The 17,553-nt window shown below is 37.7% G+C and overlaps 1 protein-coding gene across 18 annotated transcripts in view; it reads right to left on the bottom strand.

Moving 5' to 3' along the window:
- CFAP20DC (CFAP20 domain containing) overlaps positions 1–17,553 on the bottom strand; it is a 240,243-nt gene that overhangs the window by 213,521 nt on the left and 9,169 nt on the right. For 17 of the 18 annotated variants that reach the window (XM_058726364.1, XM_058726363.1, XM_058726354.1 and 14 more), the window contains one exon: positions 13,187–13,259. In XM_058726364.1, coding sequence (XP_058582347.1) covers positions 13,187–13,259 — 73 coding nt within the window. Of the gene's footprint in view, positions 1–3,301; positions 3,422–13,186; positions 13,260–17,553 lie in introns of those variants that run through there. The other variant, XM_058726357.1, reaches the window with a different exon arrangement.

The following is a 17,553-nucleotide window of genomic DNA, read 5'->3' as shown; positions in this document are numbered from 1 at the left end:
AGTTAGCCAGACATTAAAGAGATTTACCGAAGTGTAAAACAATGCCACTCTGTGTTCCTTTTCTTGTTTGCTTTAGAAAATATAGATATTCTATGCTGGTTATCCAGAGTTACTTATGCTAACATGTAATAGGGTTATTATTTCTAAATAATATATATCTTTCAAATTTACTTTTAATTTCTAATACAGTAAATACTGACAAATATAACCCACATAAATGAAAACTCTTTGGAGTCTTCAATAATTTTTAAGTGTGTAAAGGGGTCCTGTGACCAAAAAGTGTAAAAAAAAACAACACAGTTTCACAACAAATAGGAGTACATACAAAAGTCACAACATTTTAAATAAAATAAATCCATATTGTTAAAATATAAAGGATGGTATAGTGATAGTCTCCCGTTGACCTTTATTAACTGAAAAGCATAGTGTCTAGGACACAGTAGGTGCTAAATAGATAATTGTTAAATTAGTACATTGTACAATGGTGAGGATATCTGTATTTAAGAGTGTTATGATAACTGGATGGGACAATACACATATGTGTTTGTGTATATTATCAGTGTTCACAATTACTTACTATCACTTTTATGTAAGATGTTTATATATCCCCAACCCACTGACTTTAAGCTTGGCTGTATGACTTGAGTCGGCCAATGGATATAAATATAAGTAACATGTCCCACACATATCTGAGAAGCTTTAAATTCACTGGTGTGGTTTTGCTCAGACTCTTGCTCTTCTGCCCTTGCCTCATGAAGAGCATGTCCCACACAGGGGCTGTTTGTTCAGTGCAGGTTCTAGAATGAGAAGACACAGCCTAGATATGTAGTTGACCTAGAGCTAAAGCATAGCTACAGCTCACCTGAAGCTCTCAGGTCATGTGAGACAGAAATATATATAAAAAACCTGTTGTAAGGCACCTTAGCAAACTTGGCAAATACAGTATGAAATGAGCTTAACATACTGTAGATGTTCAACAAACCTAACCAATCTACTCAGTGCTTAATCAGCTAAAGAAGCACTAAAAAAAATGGTGCTTAGTCCTTGAGTGAGTGCACAAAGCAGAGCCTACCCTGATTAACTAAGACATTTTATACAGGATTCCACATACATGAAGTACATGACATAGGACAGGAATAACATCAAAGTAGATCTCACTCTAAGTGGCAACTGGGTTGCTCAGTCAGTTAAGCGCCTGACTCTTGGTTTTGGCTCAGGTCACAATCTCACAGTTCATGAGTTTGAGCCTTGTGTGGGGTCTGCGCTCACAACAGTGGAGCCTGCTTGGGATTTCTCTCTCCTTCTCTCTCTGCCCCTCCCCAGCTTGCTCTCTTTCTCTCAAAAAATAAACATATTTTTTAAAAAAAGTAGATCTCACTCCAATAAAAAATTCTGGCTACTATGTACCCCTAAATACCACCCACTAGAGGGGCTCAGGAATCCGTAGAGCTCATGGGCAGCTAACTGAGAAAGAAAGAGGTTCTGAGGTAACTGAAAAATGTTTACACTCAGAAGAGAGTACAAGTGGGTCTATCAGCCCATCTGCCTGCCCTCCCCATACCCTCTTCTCAGGGTATCTGTTTTCTGAAGCTGCAACCAAAGACGGCTGGCTTAAGGCCAATGATTGGCCAATAACTGATTCTGATTATTCTTTCAGATCTATGCATTGTAAGATACACCTACTGAATCTGGTCAGACAGTGATGGGTATTGGAGTTGTAGGGTCACAGAGGGACTTACTGGTAGCCATATTTGCCCACATTCACAATGACAAACAGAGGAAGGTGGTTTGTGAGATGAAACAGAACAGAGAAGACTCACAGGATAAGAAATGAGAGAGTAGCTGAGAGAGAAAGAGAGAGGAAAAGAGAGAGAAATTAATGACAACCATCACCTCCTAAGAGGCCTGTATCAAGTTGTACATTTGGGTTCTTATAAGCTCTCCATGTTTTAATACTTATCCTTCTACCAGACATAATTTAAATTGATTAATGTCCTTAACAACCAAACAATCCTTAAAAGTAGGTTTTTTGTTTTTTTTTTTTTTTTTTGAATTTTGCTAATCCTGACCCAAACACAGAATTAATTATTTCTGGTGGTTTTTAGAGGACAGGGATTGGGGAGGAACAGAAATTCAGATTACGGTAACAGAATTAACTTTCCACAACTGGTAGTCCAAAGTACTTGCGCAAGTAACTTCACTCTCAAGGTGTCAAAAACCATGATTATAAAATCATACTACATCTTTCCCTTTTTCCAACGCAAGCACTAAAAAGCAGCAAAGATGTCAAGCAAAGATGCTAGAGAGTCAGGAGTTCTGGATTTAGTGTTGGCTTTGCCTCTAAGAAACTTTGTGTCTTGAAAAATGTCACATCCCTTTTCTGAGTCTCAGGGTTTTTTCTGTAAAACATAGGGGTTAGATATGATTTATAGATCCCCTACAATAATAGAGAACTGAACTTCTAAAATGTTTTAAAAGTTTATGCTAACACATCAATTTCTAAAATATAGTGAATGTGTACATTTTATTACAAATCACTATGTTTATGGTATAGCAGTAATCACATATGTTTTAAATAATTTATTTTCCAAGTTGTAAATCAATGGCACTTAATCTCAGAACAAAGCGGATGGTAATACCTACGTATAGAAACAGAACAGCTGTACCTATTTACTGCTAACAAATGTAACCAACCTCCAACTATCCTGAGGATTTCATATCACTGTCATTGTTTCAATTTATTATAATAGCTTTTAAAATATGAAAAAGATATAAAATGTAAGATCACTAATGTGTTCTAATAAAAAAGTGCTGACTACTTGGTTTTAATTAAAGTTCTCTTGGAGCTCTGTTATGGGCTTACAATCAGAATTTTTATCAAAAAGCCAAATGTGATGCTCCTTAGCTTTAATCCAGCCTTGAGAACATTTACTTACATATACTCCTACCCACATAACCATTTTGAGAAAACTCAAGGGTACTTATTTCTCCTTACGTAAGTTCTCCTGACTCTCTTCATTCTTCAAAATAGTTACTATCCTGCCAGCAGAGGTGTAGCTAGAAGAAATGTACTTTATACTTGGCAGGGCAAATAAAAGGTTAAATTAAGGCTCAGTTAGTAGTTTTCCAGGCATTAAGGGCTGAGAAGAGGAAAGCTGGACACTTTCTTAATCCCATTCACCTCCTTCTCACTCTAATTCTTATTTCTTTTTCTATCTTTTTCTAATCTAAGAACCACTTTGACAGTATATTAACACATTTCAGCATAATACAATATAAACTAGAATTACTGAGGACTCACCATGCACACAGAATTCTTCTAAGTGCTGTGAGTGACCACAGTGATGAATAAGTTGTCCTTATCCTCAAAGTAATCATATACACAAGTATGGGAACACTGAGAATGGAGAGACTGACTGCAACCAGAGAACTCGGAGAGGATTCATGGAGAATACATATTTGAGTTTGGCAGGTGAAGAGACAGGATTAGGTTGGATGGAAACTTAAGCCAAAGGCATAAGAGCGTGTTTGGTGTTCAGCAACCAGGGTGTCTATGGCAAGGGGAAGGGAGTGGAGCGAGTCATGGAGGCAGAGGGGCATCAGGTCAGATCCAAAAAGACCATGGGTGCCCAGTGACCACCAACTCGGTAGGGCCTTTGGATGAAGAAGCTTGGGCTGTGGCAAATTTGATGGTCATGGATCTAGGCTGCCTATGACCAAAGGTTAAAACTTAAAGTTCAAATGTTGATCATTAAAAAAATAAAAGCAAATGTTAAGAGTTCCCAGCAACAGAGGACTTTAATGTAGTTGGAATTTGCAATGTCAGTTACTTTAACTATGCAGTATTACTCAATTTTAAAGAGAAGGTCGAACCACGTATCAGTGGATTTCAATCTTTTGAGGGAGAAATGGCATCCTCTGCTCGTATAAAACATATAAACATTATCAACCCAACATGTACATAAGACTGAAAAAAAGAGAGAATAGGACTTAGAAATCAAAGTTCAGGGCTCCTGGCTGGCTCAGTCGGAGGAAGCATACAACTCTTGATCTTGGGTTCATGAGCTCGAGCCCCAGATGGGGGGTAGAGAATAAATACATAAAACTTAAAGAAAAAAAGAAAGAGGGGTACCTGGGTGGTTCAGTTGGTTAAGCATCTGACTCTTGATCTTGGCTCGGGTCATGATCTCACAGTTCGTGAGTTGAGCCCCACATCAGGCTCTGTGCTGACAGCACGGAGCCTGCCTGGAATTCCGTCTCTCCCTCTCTCTACCTCTCCCCGCCACCCCATGCATGCGTTCTGTATCTCTCAAAATAAATAAACTTAAAAAAAAAAAGAAAGAAAGAAATTCGAAGTTCAAAGATAGCTCCATTGGGATCCAAATAGACTAGCCCCTGAAAATCTCATGGTCTAGTTAGGGTATGGAGTTGGTTGCAGAGATACATAAATAATAAGACCATTATGTGATAAATGCTATAATAGATTTATGTGTAAGTGCTATTGTAAGACATTCATCATTTATTATACATATTTCATTCCATCAAAGTTATTTCTGTGAATCCAAATAAAGATGCCAAAGTATCTGCGCATCCAGGTAAGAAATTCTACAATTTATGGGGGGAAAATTACAAAAATCAGGAATTCTAGAGATACCAGCCCTCCCCATTGAGGGTTTCTCCTTGTATTTATTACTGGACGACTTAAAGCCAAATGACTTCATAAAGTTTCATGACATATTTTAATTGCTAACAAGGAATTTTGCTTCCACATTAAGAAGTTCTAGAATGCTCCATTAATAAAAATTCCTTTATTATTATAAGTTTTATAATAGGGACCATATAAGTCCCATAACATACATATTATATTGTATTTTGTAGATGTTTAAGATGATTTTATTTTGAATAACTGAAATTACTAAGTGCCAGACTAAAAATAAAATGCAGTGATAGGGAAGGAGAAACAAACTAGATGAATTATTTCTCCTGACAATAAAAAGTAAGCTATGTATCAATGACATTGAAGAAATCGATCTTTCCAACTCTGCCATATCAAAGAAGGAAGAGCATCTGGAAGATATGTGATTTGCTATGAGTAGTCTTTAATCATCCCTGCTAGTGAATGAGAACACGGGCACTGGTAAATAGCAAAGGCCTAAATTTTATACCTTAAGTGCTGGAAATTTATATGCTTTGTTTTTCCCAGGGCCTGTTTCTTCACAGATGAACCTTCTTCTCTATCTGTGATTCCACGCTTGGCCCGGTCACCTGTAAGTCCCTTCAAACCAACGCTCTGAAGCCGGGAGTTCCTACAGTTGTCTTCTAAATAAATTGCTAACACCCATACTCAATGGGTGGGAGTCACGTCTCTTCATGTTTATGCTGATCACTTTCTTCCAGATAGAGAACTGGCATGAGTCATTAGTCAAGCAGACTTCGATCAAAGAAAAGCTACTTTTCCATCTCTCGTCAGGGATGAGTACCATGAAGATTTCACAGGGAAAACAGACATGCCCAACTTGTCTCAAAATGTTTTAGAAGGACAATCTAAAAATTAAATATCCCTGCACTCTTATTTAGAGACATAAAAAATTGTAAATTATGCAGTTACCGTTTGACATTATCCAACTCAATCCTCATAATTACTCCATAAATAGGTATAAATATCATCCCCATTGTACAGATGAGGCTGTGACACACAGAGGACTCAGCAACTTGCCCAGGGTCTTCAAGCTAACACACGGCAAAGCCAGTGACTCCCAAACCTGCAAGACGACTCAGGACAGGACTCTGACTTATGCCCTGATGGTGTTTGGGGCAATAATTTATCTGCACAGTGCTTTAACAAATACATGGCCTCTTATTATGATTTGACAGAGTAAGGACACTTCCAAATATTTCCATACATGCAATTTTTCTTTGCTAGTATTGTGTTTTAGCTTTCAGCATATATCTAGGTTAGCTAAAGAGTACTGCCAAGATAATTTAGAGAAGTAAAATGAACTGAACTAAGAACCAGAAAGAAAAGATTGCTCAAAAGACATTTAAGAGATTAAAGAATAGAGTATCTGATTTGTATACCTACCACGTGTTACCTAAAACTTCTACACAAAACCTATTTTAAAGCATGCAAATTTAACATATTATGAAAGTCAGTATGCAAAACATCTTAAAGTGCTCTCTTTACGAATGCATGTAACAAAATATACTGATTATGCAAGCACATTTAATTGGACATAATTAAAATAATGAGATTTAAATACTGATGATTTTAAAAAGAAAAAAATAGAAGTCAGAATTAGCATGAGATACATTCAAAATGTTAATCAAACTCGCAATGTCATGACCACTTTAGTACACCATATTTCTAGTTTAAAAAAGAGCAAATCCTGGCCATTTTTGCCTGGTTCTAAACACACAGTTTAGACATGTATTCACTAAGTGATATAAAGGATTTTATTGGATAATACAATACTTGGTCCTTGGATAACATCATTTTTACAAATAACTTTAAAGCTACACAGCAACCACTATTTTCTTTAAAGGAAGGTGCCAAAATGACCAAAAACATAAAGTAAATTTTCCATGAGAAGCGTTGTGCTTGGTTAAATGGACACAATCTCAAAAGCTCTCACCAATGTCATTCTGATGTAAAGACATGAAATTTAGCTGTTCTTTCGACTCTGGTGGCTTTAAAGTGTCTGAAGAAGACTAATAACGTGTGAAAAGAACAGGTCTGCAGCTGTGAAGCCATATTCCTTTTACTTGGTATACAGTTTCAAAGGAGTCTACTGTCTCCAATGCTCCTGAAGAAGAGGCATTAGGAGCAAAATTCAATAGAGTCGAAGGACCTGAAACTTCTATTAAACTTCTTTTCTGACCTCTTTGTCTGGCTCACTAGCAACAAAATAGGAAAGGTGATGTAGGGGAAACTTTCATAAAATTACCTTAAGGCTAAAGCTTTGTTTTGTAGGATGGGTATGTTTCAGTTTTCCATTTTTACAGAAATGGAAAGCTTTAAGATCCACATGGACCTAAACCTCCTAAAATTTCTTAGAAAAAGCCCCAACATCTCCGATTAACTCTGACAATTACAATAAAATTAAGAAGTTTACATTACCATACACTGAAGAGCAAACTGAGATGGAATTTAAGAGCCTGACCCAAAGGCATATAACTAGGGGATAGAGCAAAAAGATAAAAGAAGGATTCTGGAATGAGCATCACAAATCCTAGATCAAATTCTAGGTTAAAATCATTTAATTCTATTCAGATAGAGTTTCAAATTCAGAATATTGCAATGTGGAGATCACAACAAATCAGTTCAAATTTGAAAGGACTAGGGGCCCTTTCAGAAGTCTCTCTTTTTTAAGAATTTACCTTGTGAGATTCCACATGAAAGTAGTACTCCAAATAGCCAAAGGCTCAAAATGTGAACCCTTCTGGCAATATTTCCCAGGACCTATACAGGCTAAGCATCCCAGCCTCCAAAGAGCACATGATACCCACCACCAGCTTCATAGTGTTTTCATCCCACATCCTGAAAAAGCCCTGGTTGAGATGAGTGAAAATGAGAAAAATAATGTCAGTTCACTAGAGGCATTAACAATATAAAATGTCTCTCAGAATTCATCGAGATAATGACAAAATCAGGAGAAAGGAATTAATGCATCTCAACACTATTCAGTATAATGAATGCAATTCCTATCAAAAAATGTAATATTCCAAAATCATTTAGTGTGATTGGCAGCATCAAATATAGCAAAATGGATTTCTATTTCAAGATGCAGTTGGTTCTCTTCCAAGAGCTCAGGTTCATAGTGTTCCTCCAGCATACCAGATGTCTGCCCCCAGGTTCTGAAACACCTAACAACCCACACAGGGGAACCACTGGCTTCCCACTGCCATGTACGGAAGAGATCACAAAAGGAAAGAATTCTTAAAAATCTGCTGTTTATTAAATCATTTAACTTCAGGTCAAATAGTGAGCTAGAGATGCACCAAAATACTTTGGAAATGAAAACCGCAACTAATGCTAAGAAATATGCAAGTCAAAATGAAGAGTTTATTTTTAAAAAGGGAGGGAATTTTATTTTGTGGGTTGACACCAAGAGAGAAGAGAGAATTCCGTTATTTTATTGCTAAATACACTATGCGTTAGTACAGTAAACACTCCCTTTGCTCTATACCCAAAATGTAATATGCTTAGATAACTCTGGTCAGGTTATGCAGCTCTGAAGAAACAGGATCCTCTCAGATCCTCTCAGACTTTTCCTTCCCCAAACTCTAATGCTAACACTATTACAGGAAGCCCCTAAAGAAGGTGTAGAAGTCTTACCCCTTTCGTCTCATATAGGATTCAAATAAAATATCCCTACTACATATGTATGCATGTATAGTTAGATAGAAAAATAATGGTATTTTCAAGTATGGCAGCAGGGCATAGTGGTGCAGGGCACATATTTAAACACATTCCACATTTAAACTCCAAGTGTGAATTCTAGCTCTAAGAGTTAGTAGGTCTATGACCTATGGCAAATTCATGAACCATCCTGGACTTCACTTTCCTCAAAACAGAGGCAATAACAGAGGCTCGTTCTGAGGATTCTTTCAGCTAAAACAAAGTGTTTGGACAATGTCTGGTATATAGCAAGTACTTAATAAATGTAAGCCATTATTATTTTATGTTAATTTTCTCATTTAATTCTTATGACACACCAGTGTAGTAGGTATTATTACTCTCATCCCATGGGTGAGGAGAGTTAAGTAATTTGCCCAAAGTCACACAGAGATAAAACAGGACTGGATCTGTCCAGGTCCAAGCCTACGCTCTTACTTCTACCTAGTACTTCACATGTTACCTACAAGTCTCGCTGTTATGTCATCATAACATTTATCAAGGTGTATTTCAATTGCCCTTTAACTGATCTCTCGCCCTCAGAATAAACTCTGTGAGGACAGAGACTGGGTCCTGTTCATTTCAATCCATTTGTCCCCAGTGCCCACTCATCCACCTTTCAGAGCTTTTGTGCCAGGCATTGTTAGGTCCTGGCATATCCAGATGAGTAGAACACACAGGGTCCCTGTCCTCATGGAACTCAAAATCTACCCCAAAAGACAGATAATCAAGTAAGTACAGAATTACAAACTGGTATAGTTACAAAGAAGGAAAAGAATGGGGTGCTAGAAAAGAGCAGAAAAGATGAAATTCATTTAGTGGGGTGAAATCCAAGAAGACCTTTCTGAAGAAGGGGCACATAAATTGAGATGAGAAGACTGAGAAGGAGTCAGCAAGGCGAAGAAATGGGGATATGAACCACTTGCGTGTAGAAGCCTAAGAAAAGACTTCATCCGGCAAAGCCAGTATGGCTGGAAATGAGCCAGTTTGGTGGACAAATGTGAGTGCAGGGCAGACAGGGACGAGATGAGAAGGGAAAGGTGAGAGACCAGAGCACACAGGACTATCAAGAACTTGAGAGCTGATTCTCAGTACAATGGGAATTCCGGGTGGTTTTTAGAAAGCACACTCTATTTTTTTTTTCAATATATGAAATTTATTGTCAAATTGGTTTCCATACAACACCCAGTGCTCATCCCAAAAGTAGAAAGCACACTCTAGCTGCAATGTGGAGATTAAAATGAAAAAAAGACAGGAGAAGAATCTGGTATATCCACTGGGATGCTCAACAGCAGATGAGGGGTGGCGTGATGGCAGTTTGGGACTAGGAGGGTAGAAGTGAGAGTTGGAAAGTGTACAGGTTTGACGTAAACCGCCCCCCCCCCTCCAAACCCCACCACTCCATGCAAAACACACTGCATGACAGGAATAGGAATTCGGTGACGTGTGGACTGACTGAATGAGTGGTTCCTCAAGCAGAGCCGCTGCTGGTTCTAAGGCATCCACTATCCCACAGATGCGTGACCTCCCCCTGAGCAGTACAATCATCTAGTGGATGTGAGAGACATGGGAAGATGCTGAAGAAATGATGATTGCATTCATAATCCAGCTGGCAAGACTCCACTTACAAAAACCTCTTGATGTGTAAACGTGTCTTTGTGAAACAAAATGCCTCTCCCATTCTGACAACGGAAAATTTCAGAAGCCAGATATCTTTCTGCTATATGGCTTTCCAAGCTTGTTAGAGAAATGTATTATTTAAAATAGCCTGGAGCTATGCTGCTAGAAACACCGTAAAACACGAAGGGCGCTGAAAAAAGTCCTTTCATTTAAGAAAAAAAAATGCTGTAGTTACAAAGACAATCTCAACTCGTTATTCTACCTTCTTTCTTGTAAAAATATGGTCTCTGTCATTACTTCCTAAAATGGCAAAATATTTTGATTATCTATTAGCAACAAATTCAAATGCAGAGTTAATACATTTCCTTATAATCTGATAAATTCACAAGATCAGGACACAGAATGTCTTCCCCATATTATTTGATAATTTTGACCTTTGTCCATAAGACATTTATTTTGCTAAAACTATAACTAAAGCCATTTGAAGGGCACCTGGGTGACTCAGTCAGTTAAGTGTCGGCTCAGGACATGATCTCACAGTTCATGAGTTCAAGCCCCACATCAGGCTCTCTGCTATCAGTGCAGAGCCTGCTTCAGATCCTCTACCTGCCTCTCTCTATGCCCCTCTTCCATGCGCGAGCATGCATGCATGCTTCTCTCTCAAAAATAAACTTAAAAAAAAAAAAACAAAAACCAAAAAACTAAAGCCATTTGAAAAATCCAAATACTTGTTTGTCCATGTGGGTATGAGAACAAAACAATCTATGACTACAGTCAAATGAACTCAAAGTCTAATAATTAATTCCACCAAATGTTTCCCTACCCTTACATCAGCCGAGAGCATTCATTAATAATAGGGTAACAGAGGCGCCAGGGTGGCTCGGTCAGTTGGGTGTCTGACTTCGGCTCATGTAATTCACGGTTCGTGAGTTTGAGCCCCGTGTCGGGTCCTGTGCTGACAGCTCAGAGCCTGGAACCTGCTTCAGTATCTGCCCCACCCCACCTGTGCTCTCTCTGTATCACAAAAATAAACATTAAAAAAATTTTGAAAAAAAAATAACAGGGTAACAAAGTGATAGGCTATTCACATCAGCTGCTCTCTTGCTGTGACTTAAGTTAAACCTAACATACTTGTCAATTTCTCAATAATTGAAGCTTTAGTTATTATCAACTTAGTTAAAACAGTGTATTGCCTAGGCCTAAAACAGTATATTGCCTACGCTAGGGTGATAAGCTCAAGTATTTGAGGACACAAATAAAGCTTAATTTTGCATAGAAAAAGAATGCTCATCAGCAGAAGATTCTGCTCCAAGGTCAAGCCAAGAGTCTTACACAGCTTTGATCAGAAGACCAACCACCAGTGCCTCCACTGCTGCTTCCTAAGAATCTAAAAGCACCGGTGGTAGAGATCAGAAGAAAAAAAGGTACTGTACTGGATTTCTATATAAGAAACTTAATAAGCTTAAAAATAAAATATAGTTTGCCTCCTTCCATTTGGTAGGAAACCACTTTCCCTTACACTGGAAATAAAGCTTTATATGGTACTCTGTACCTTTAGAATGCCTTTAGAGAGTCTTGAAAATGCTTTTTCTGCAGAACCAGGGAAAGATACATAAGAGCATCAAATAATTTTTTGGTCCTGTTACTATAAGAACTATTTTAAAGAATTATGGTAATCATGGCAGAGGACAATAGAAAATCTTAGATATTTACTGAGGTTTAAAGTTGAATAAAACGAAGGCAAAAAATTGTTCCATCTGTCCTTTGTCTTTCAAGAAAACAAGACTGTATATTATTACCTAAAATTCATATTTTTCCAACATATGCACAAATCACTAATAATGTACTTCGCATAAACAAAGAGAAAAGAATAACCTGAAATTTATGTTATTCTCATTTTATTAAGAAAGCTCTTCTTTCCTCTGCGCTTGCACCAGTATAACTAGTACAAAATTACCTTCATTAGTAGGAAAAGTTATTTATTCCAGCAGGGAAAATAAAAGACTAAGCTTAGGTACTGGATAGCTATTAATTACAAAGAGAAATGAGAAAATACCATACCTTAAGTCTAAAGTTTTAACAAATGTGCAAATTTGTTAGTGAAATTGTAAGGAATATTCCATGCTATATGAGTACATAAATCAATGCATTATTTCCATTCTCACAATCATCTCAGACCACAGACAGCTCAAGTGAATTAAAGTTGTCTATTCTCATTTTTCCTAAAACAATCTGTTCATAGCAAGGCTATTTAAAACAAATATATTTCAGAGCACGGGTAGCTCAGTCGGTTAAACACCTGACTCTTGATTTTGGATCAGGTCATGATCTCACGGTTCCTGAGATCAAGCCCCATGTTGGGCACTGCACTGACAGCATGGAACCTGCTTGGGACTCCCTCCCCAACCCCTCTCTACCCCTCCCCAGCTCTCTATCTCCCTCTCTTTCTCTCAAAAATAAACAAACATTTTTTAAAAATAATAAAATAAAATATATTCCAAGCCATTCATATATCAACACTGAGGGCCAATATTTCTAGACTAAATAACTATTTTTTTTTTAAGTTTATGTATTTATTTTGAGAGAGAGACAGAGAGCGTGTGCGTGCACATGCAGGAGGGGCAGAGAGAGAAGGGGAGAGAGAGAGAGAATCCCAAGCAGGGTCCGAACTATCAGTGCAGAGACCAACGTGGGGCTCAAACTCACAAACCATGAGATCATGACCTAAGCCAAAATCAAGAGTCAAGATCAAGATGCTCAACTGCTTGAGCCACATTAAGTAAATAACTTTAAAATGAGGTATTTCAATCCATTGTAATCCAAACATAGTTTTCAATAGCATAGAGTACAAAGTTATCCCTCATTTGAACCAAAAGTTCAAACTTATAAATTATTTTTTTCTTCATGTTATAGGTTGTTTATTGTCAAATCCATAGTCCTTTGATATTTTCTTAAACAGATGAAATTTGCTTTTTTCCCCTTGGGAAATGACAGACTATAGAGATAGCTGAGAAATACGATTAAATTAGTTTAATTACTTCATGTCGGCTTGGTAAGTCACTGCTCTTTAATGCAAAAACTGCCACTTGTAATTAATGACTGTCCATACTGGTTCAATTGATCAAATGTCTAATACACATAAAACATTGAAAGAAGTTCTGTATATCTTACAGCAATTCAGTGGAGAAGTCTTGTCCCAAGGGTATGTAAATCTGAAGTACAAGAAACCTCTGGATCAGTCCAACTAGAATGAGAGAGGAAAAATATACATTAATATGTCCCAACCATTTATATGTGCATATAAACACACAAAACCACACACATTCAACAATCTGAAGCTTTTAACGTTTCAGTAATACAGACCTGTAATAACACTACCCAGGAGTTACAGCCTCATTATAAAAGCAAAAAAGTTGATGAAAATCAAACGAAACTCTAACAACAAATGTTGCCTTTTAAAGTCCCATCTGTAGGGTGAAATTTTTATGAAAAATTAAAAAATAGTAATTTTTTATTTACTATTTTTATTAGGTTGCAAGAGAATGTACACAGAAGACTGCATTCAACAGAAACATATAAAATTAAACTACAGATTCCCATCAAGGCAGCCATAAAAGCGTGTGGCAATTATTTTTATCCACTGACAGTTTTAACTGTACTAAACAACTTAATAAAAAACAATAGATCAAGAAAAACAATTCTAATTATGACAAGTACAACTGAAGGTTTGATGAGCCATATCTAGTTCATATGGTTTTAAATGTGTCTACAGTGAGATGGATGGAGGAACGTAGTTTCATTTATAATACCTTTTGTTAATTTAACATACTTTTAATTAATTCAAAGCTCACAAACTGCAAACTGCTTTTATTCTCCATCACCAGCTTCATCTGAATTAAAAATATATGAAGAAAAGCCAACCCCTACGGCACTTTTGACAGCTGAAGTGTACAACTGTTTGAAAAACCAATTGATTTTATATTACCTCTTCAGACCTACTCACTTAATTCCTTTTCTCTTAGGTTTTGAACCTTTGCTTGATCTCTCAATTATGATGCTCTTAATGGATGTTTTAGAATCACTTCCTCCTAAAACATCCCTTTTAGGAACTTTTTTCCTCATGTGGGACTTTGTTAGGAAATGGAAATATTTTCACTTATCTGTGAACCTGTCCTACAAATCTAATAGTATAGGGCAATGCTTGAAGAGGCAACTGGTCTAAGATGCACATTATTTTCTATTTATTCTGACTTAGGAGGCTTAACAAATTTAAGTATTTTAAAGCAACAATACATGCTTGGATAGTCTATATATACCTTCTTGTTTAGAAGTTCCTTCAGTGAACTGTTTTGCAACATTCCTGAACAACTTAGAGTTTCTACATTTTCCCTGAAATTTAGTTTCTAAAAAACAAACATATTAGGTCAAGTCTGCTTACTACTTTTTAAATCAGACATACAAGGATAACTTTTACTTATAATGTCAAGCTTATAAACTGCTCCAGAGAGCCATCCATAGACTAGCAATACAATGGCATTAGGGAGTAACAGGCTCTGACCTTTGAAAATTCTCTAGGAACAGGATTTTACTAAATTTATGGAAAAAGTCAGCGAGGCAACCTGAGTTCTGGACTACAAAACCAATGTGAGACACCAAAAATGAGGCCAACTTGAATAAACCATCATTAATTAATCTCTCTCTTGCATCTTCCACTGATTTTTCTATTGCACAATGGCCTCTGTATGTAGAGCTGAGAGAGCACCTGGATAAATGAAATCAGTCTTCACAAAGGTCCCTAAGTTGTGTCCCACATCTCACTGAATCAGCACTGTTCTCTTCAAACACAAGGAGCTCCACATATAGGGCATTTTCCTATGAACATTTTTAGATCTGAAAGACACTTGCTCTTAAAAAAAGAAAGCTTTGTAATTCTACTTTCTCACATATAGAAGCCCTAGTTTCCAAAAGGCTTCACTTCTAAGATTAAAAGAAGTATGACAACACCATATGGTGATGATCTGACAAAGTAAAAAGTACTTTAATAACATTTGACATATACTGATCCTGTGTGTCAGAAATGCTAAATAAACTCCCTAGTAATTTTTTTTTCCAGTGGCCTACTAAATTTAAACTGACTCTTCATGTCTAACTTATATTGAAAATCACTCTAACTAATGCTGAATGTGAACTACTAGTAGTCCAAAAATGCCCGAGTATATAAAAATTCATAAAAATCTAGTTTTTTACTGAAATACACAGGTTTCTGCAGTTTTCTAATCTGTTTTCTGCTGAAATTAATTACCTCTATTTTTAAGGGCTCAGGTCCTTTTTTCCTTTGAATATTTTCAAATGCATTTAACTGGTAAAACACCATTCATTTTTAAAATTTTTTTAAATTTTTATTTATTTTTGACAGAGAGAGAGAGAGAGAGAGAGAGAGAGAGAGAGAGACAGAGCATGAGTGGGGGAGGGGCAGAGAGAGAGGGAGACACAGAATCCAAAGCAGGCTCCAGGCCTCGAGCCATCAGTATACAGCCTGATGTGGGGCTTGAACTCACAGACTGCGAGATCATGACCTGAGCCGAAGTCAGGTGCTCAACCAACTGAGCCACCCAGGTGCCCCAGTATACAATTCGTTTTTTAAGCAGTGGGTTTTATAGCTGTTCCCTCACAGCCAGTAACAGTTAGATGCCGAACACATACCTCACGAGTGTTTGTTTTACCATCCAAGAGTTTGGGACTAGAACACCGCAAGGTAATCCTTTCCATATGCCCTGCTAAGTCACAGCTGAAGCTATTTCCTGGTTCCCAGCGTAGTCCCAGCACAAAGAGCCTGCTAAAGTCCACTCTCCTACTTCAACCCAGAAGATGGTAAACAGCTATGCCTCTGTTACTGGGCATTCCATATTCCTCGGGCAAATCAGAAAACCTTTCTGGGCTCTTTCACTTTCGTGTGTAAAACTGGGTTAATAAATTAGATCTGTACCTCACAGGATTATCTGTATGGATTAAATTAGATCTATCATTCAATAAAGATTTATTAAGCATCTACTACATGCCAGACTCGATGTGGACATTTTTGTAGTGACTAAGACAGACACGGTCTCTGCTCTCTTGGAACTTCTATTCTAGTTCCAGGAAGAAGATCAGGGTGAAATGAAAGCATATAATCCTGGGTTGTTGGAGGAAAGAGGATGATGAGTGAAGGTTCTCTGGCAGAAATAACATTTGAATTCAGCTGAAAAGAATAAGCAGGGGTTGAGTGGGCAAGGCAGATGAAGGAACACATATTACAGGGAGAGGGAATACTCCATCATGTGATGAAAGAAACCATGGTATAATGGATGGATTGAAAGACCTAAAGGGCTGGTAGGAGAGTCAGAAAGGGAAAAGCAGCAGGAGGTAATTCTGGCAAATAGCTAGGATCTCAATCTTTCAGGACCATGAAGGCCATCCAAAGGATACAGGTCATCCCAAAATCAATGGGAAGCCACTCATCCATTCATTAATTTACCCCACACAGATTTATTGAATGTCTACTATGTGTTGGGCACTATTGTAGGTGAACAAAACACACTGAATTTCTGTGCTGGGGTGTTTGCTTTTTGGCAATGGTGAGAAGAACAATTGGAAAAAAAAAAACAACCCTAAGAAACAAACAGCATGTTAAATGGTGAAAGTACTATGGGAAAAAGTAGAGAAACGTAAAAGGGATCAACAGTGTGTGGAAGGGGTATAAATTACAGCGCAGATGGGTCTCGCACTGAGAAGATGACTTTTTTTTTTAATGTTTTTTTTTTTTTTTTTGAGAGAGAGAGAGCGCACGCGCACACACATGCGCGTGCACATGAATGGGGGAGAGGCACACAGAGAGAGGGAGACACAGAATCTGAAGCAGGCTCCAGGCTCTGAGCTGTCAGCACAGAGCCCAATGTGGGGCTCGGACTCAAATGGTGAGATCATGACCTGAGCCCAAGTTGGACGCTTAACTGACTGAGCCCCCCCAGGAGCTTGGAGAAGATGATGTTTTAATAAAGGCCTAAAGGAGGGGAAAGGGTGAGCCATGCAGCTATTTGGCAAAAGAAAGCTCTAGGCAGAGGATTACCAGCTTATGCATAGGTGCTAAGGTGACAGGGCAGCAGGCTATGTTTTAAAACAGCAGGGAGACCTGTGTGGTTGCAGCAGAGTTAACAACAGAAAGAGTAATTGGAGGTAAGGTCAGAGAGCTAAGAGGGTACCAAATACTGCAAGGTCCTACAATCTTTGGTTTTTAACCAAGAGAGATGGGGCATTTTCAGGAGAGGTCAGCCTTATAGTTCAAAGTACTGCTCTAGCTGTGAAACTGACAACAAACTGTAGGGAGGAAAGTAAAAAAATACAGGGAGACCAATGAGAAGACAGCTGCATGAGACATTCCAAGCGTGAAGTAACGGTAGCATTGGCGGGGACAAGAAGTAGTAGATTCTAAAACTAAGTTAAAGATAGAACCAACAAGATCTTCCTGATGGAAGGAATGAAGAAAAGAAAAATTGGACTGA

This window comes from Neofelis nebulosa, chromosome 4, assembly GCF_028018385.1.
Source record: "Neofelis nebulosa isolate mNeoNeb1 chromosome 4, mNeoNeb1.pri, whole genome shotgun sequence".
Classification (NCBI taxonomy): Eukaryota; Metazoa; Chordata; class Mammalia; order Carnivora; family Felidae; genus Neofelis; species Neofelis nebulosa.
The sequence above is the reverse complement of the archived record's forward strand: the minus strand, read 5'-3'. Positions and strand labels throughout refer to the sequence as shown.